Source organism: Penaeus monodon, chromosome 21 (genome assembly GCF_015228065.2).
Source record: "Penaeus monodon isolate SGIC_2016 chromosome 21, NSTDA_Pmon_1, whole genome shotgun sequence".
Taxonomy (NCBI): Eukaryota; Metazoa; Arthropoda; class Malacostraca; order Decapoda; family Penaeidae; genus Penaeus; species Penaeus monodon.
The window spans coordinates 45,104,633-45,105,764 of record NC_051406.1 but is presented as its reverse complement, the minus strand read 5'-3'; the positions used below and the strand labels follow the sequence as shown (position 1 = coordinate 45,105,764).

Genomic DNA, 1,132 nt, shown 5'->3' with positions numbered 1-1,132 from the left:
TTAACTTTTGTTGCAAAGACGTTCAAAGTACCAACACGTCCCTCCTAGGTGCTGCACAGCCCGGAAACAGATGACTGGACGTTGCAGGTGCAATACAGTCAACCGAGGGACTCCGGGACCTACAAATGCCAGGTCAATTCAGACCCAAAGATCGTCCGGAATGTCCATCTCACTGTCACAGGTTCGTGGGTTTGCACAGTTTAGATAGTTTGTATGCTGATTAGATCTTTTTACTTGTGTTTGTGCGTAGATAATTTTTTTTTTACTCGTGTTTGTATGCTATTTAGATTTTTTACTCGTGTTTGTGCGTAGATAATTTTTTTTACTTGTGTTTGTATGCTGATTAAATTTTTTACCCGTAGATTAGATTTTTTTATTCGTGTTTGTGTGTAGAATAGATTTTTTCTCAATGGTTATTCCTGGCTGAAGTTTACACCAGCGATTATGGAGCGAAAAGAGGTAATGTGATGCATAATAGAAAGACCACAGGAATGGTTATGGTTACTGACACAGTGACGATAGCCAGTGAACTATAAAACGCTAGCAAGGGAGTTTAAACAGGGATAGAGACCACCAGTCCAAAGAGAGGTCAAACATACCCACGTCTAAGATACAGTGAACCAGATACTGCGATGACACTAGCTGTTCCATCAACTCAACGCCGCCATGTTCGACAGTAATGACTTTGACACAAGATGAAGTTAAAGAATAATGATGAGGTAAGACAGCGAATGAACTGTAAGTGGGCTAGGAATTCTTCATGATCCATGGCCTTGGAAGAGTGCCAGTCTTGTGAAAGCGGCGAAGAAGCAGAAAATCTCATAAAAAAGAGAGAGTCAAAATATAATTCTGAAAAGTGTAATGCTCATGAGGATGAAAAGTTCGGTTCTTCTAGAATTCTTTTTTTTTCAGATACCTGTCAAAAAAAAGGAAAAAAAAATCTTTCACGTGTCATCAATATTTAAGTTTTCTGTCAAGTATTCTTCTTTGCCGAATCAAGCAACTTGCTTATCGAGGTCGAAGCAAGACCGAATTGCCTCTTACGGACACTCACTTTATCTCACATTCATGAACTGAAGCAGAAAAGGTTTTTAATAATTCTGTTTTTTCCGATGACTCGCCTTTGCATAAA

The 1,132-nt window shown here is 39.0% G+C and overlaps 1 protein-coding gene across 1 annotated transcript in view; it reads left to right on the top strand.

Annotated features, from left to right (window-relative positions):
- Positions 1 to 1,132, top strand: part of LOC119586532 (zwei Ig domain protein zig-8-like) — a 130,137-nt gene that overhangs the window by 87,033 nt on the left and 41,972 nt on the right. The window contains exon 4 of the mRNA XM_037935286.1: positions 49 to 181. Coding sequence (XP_037791214.1) covers positions 49 to 181 — 133 coding nt within the window. The remainder of the gene's footprint in view (positions 1 to 48; positions 182 to 1,132) is intronic.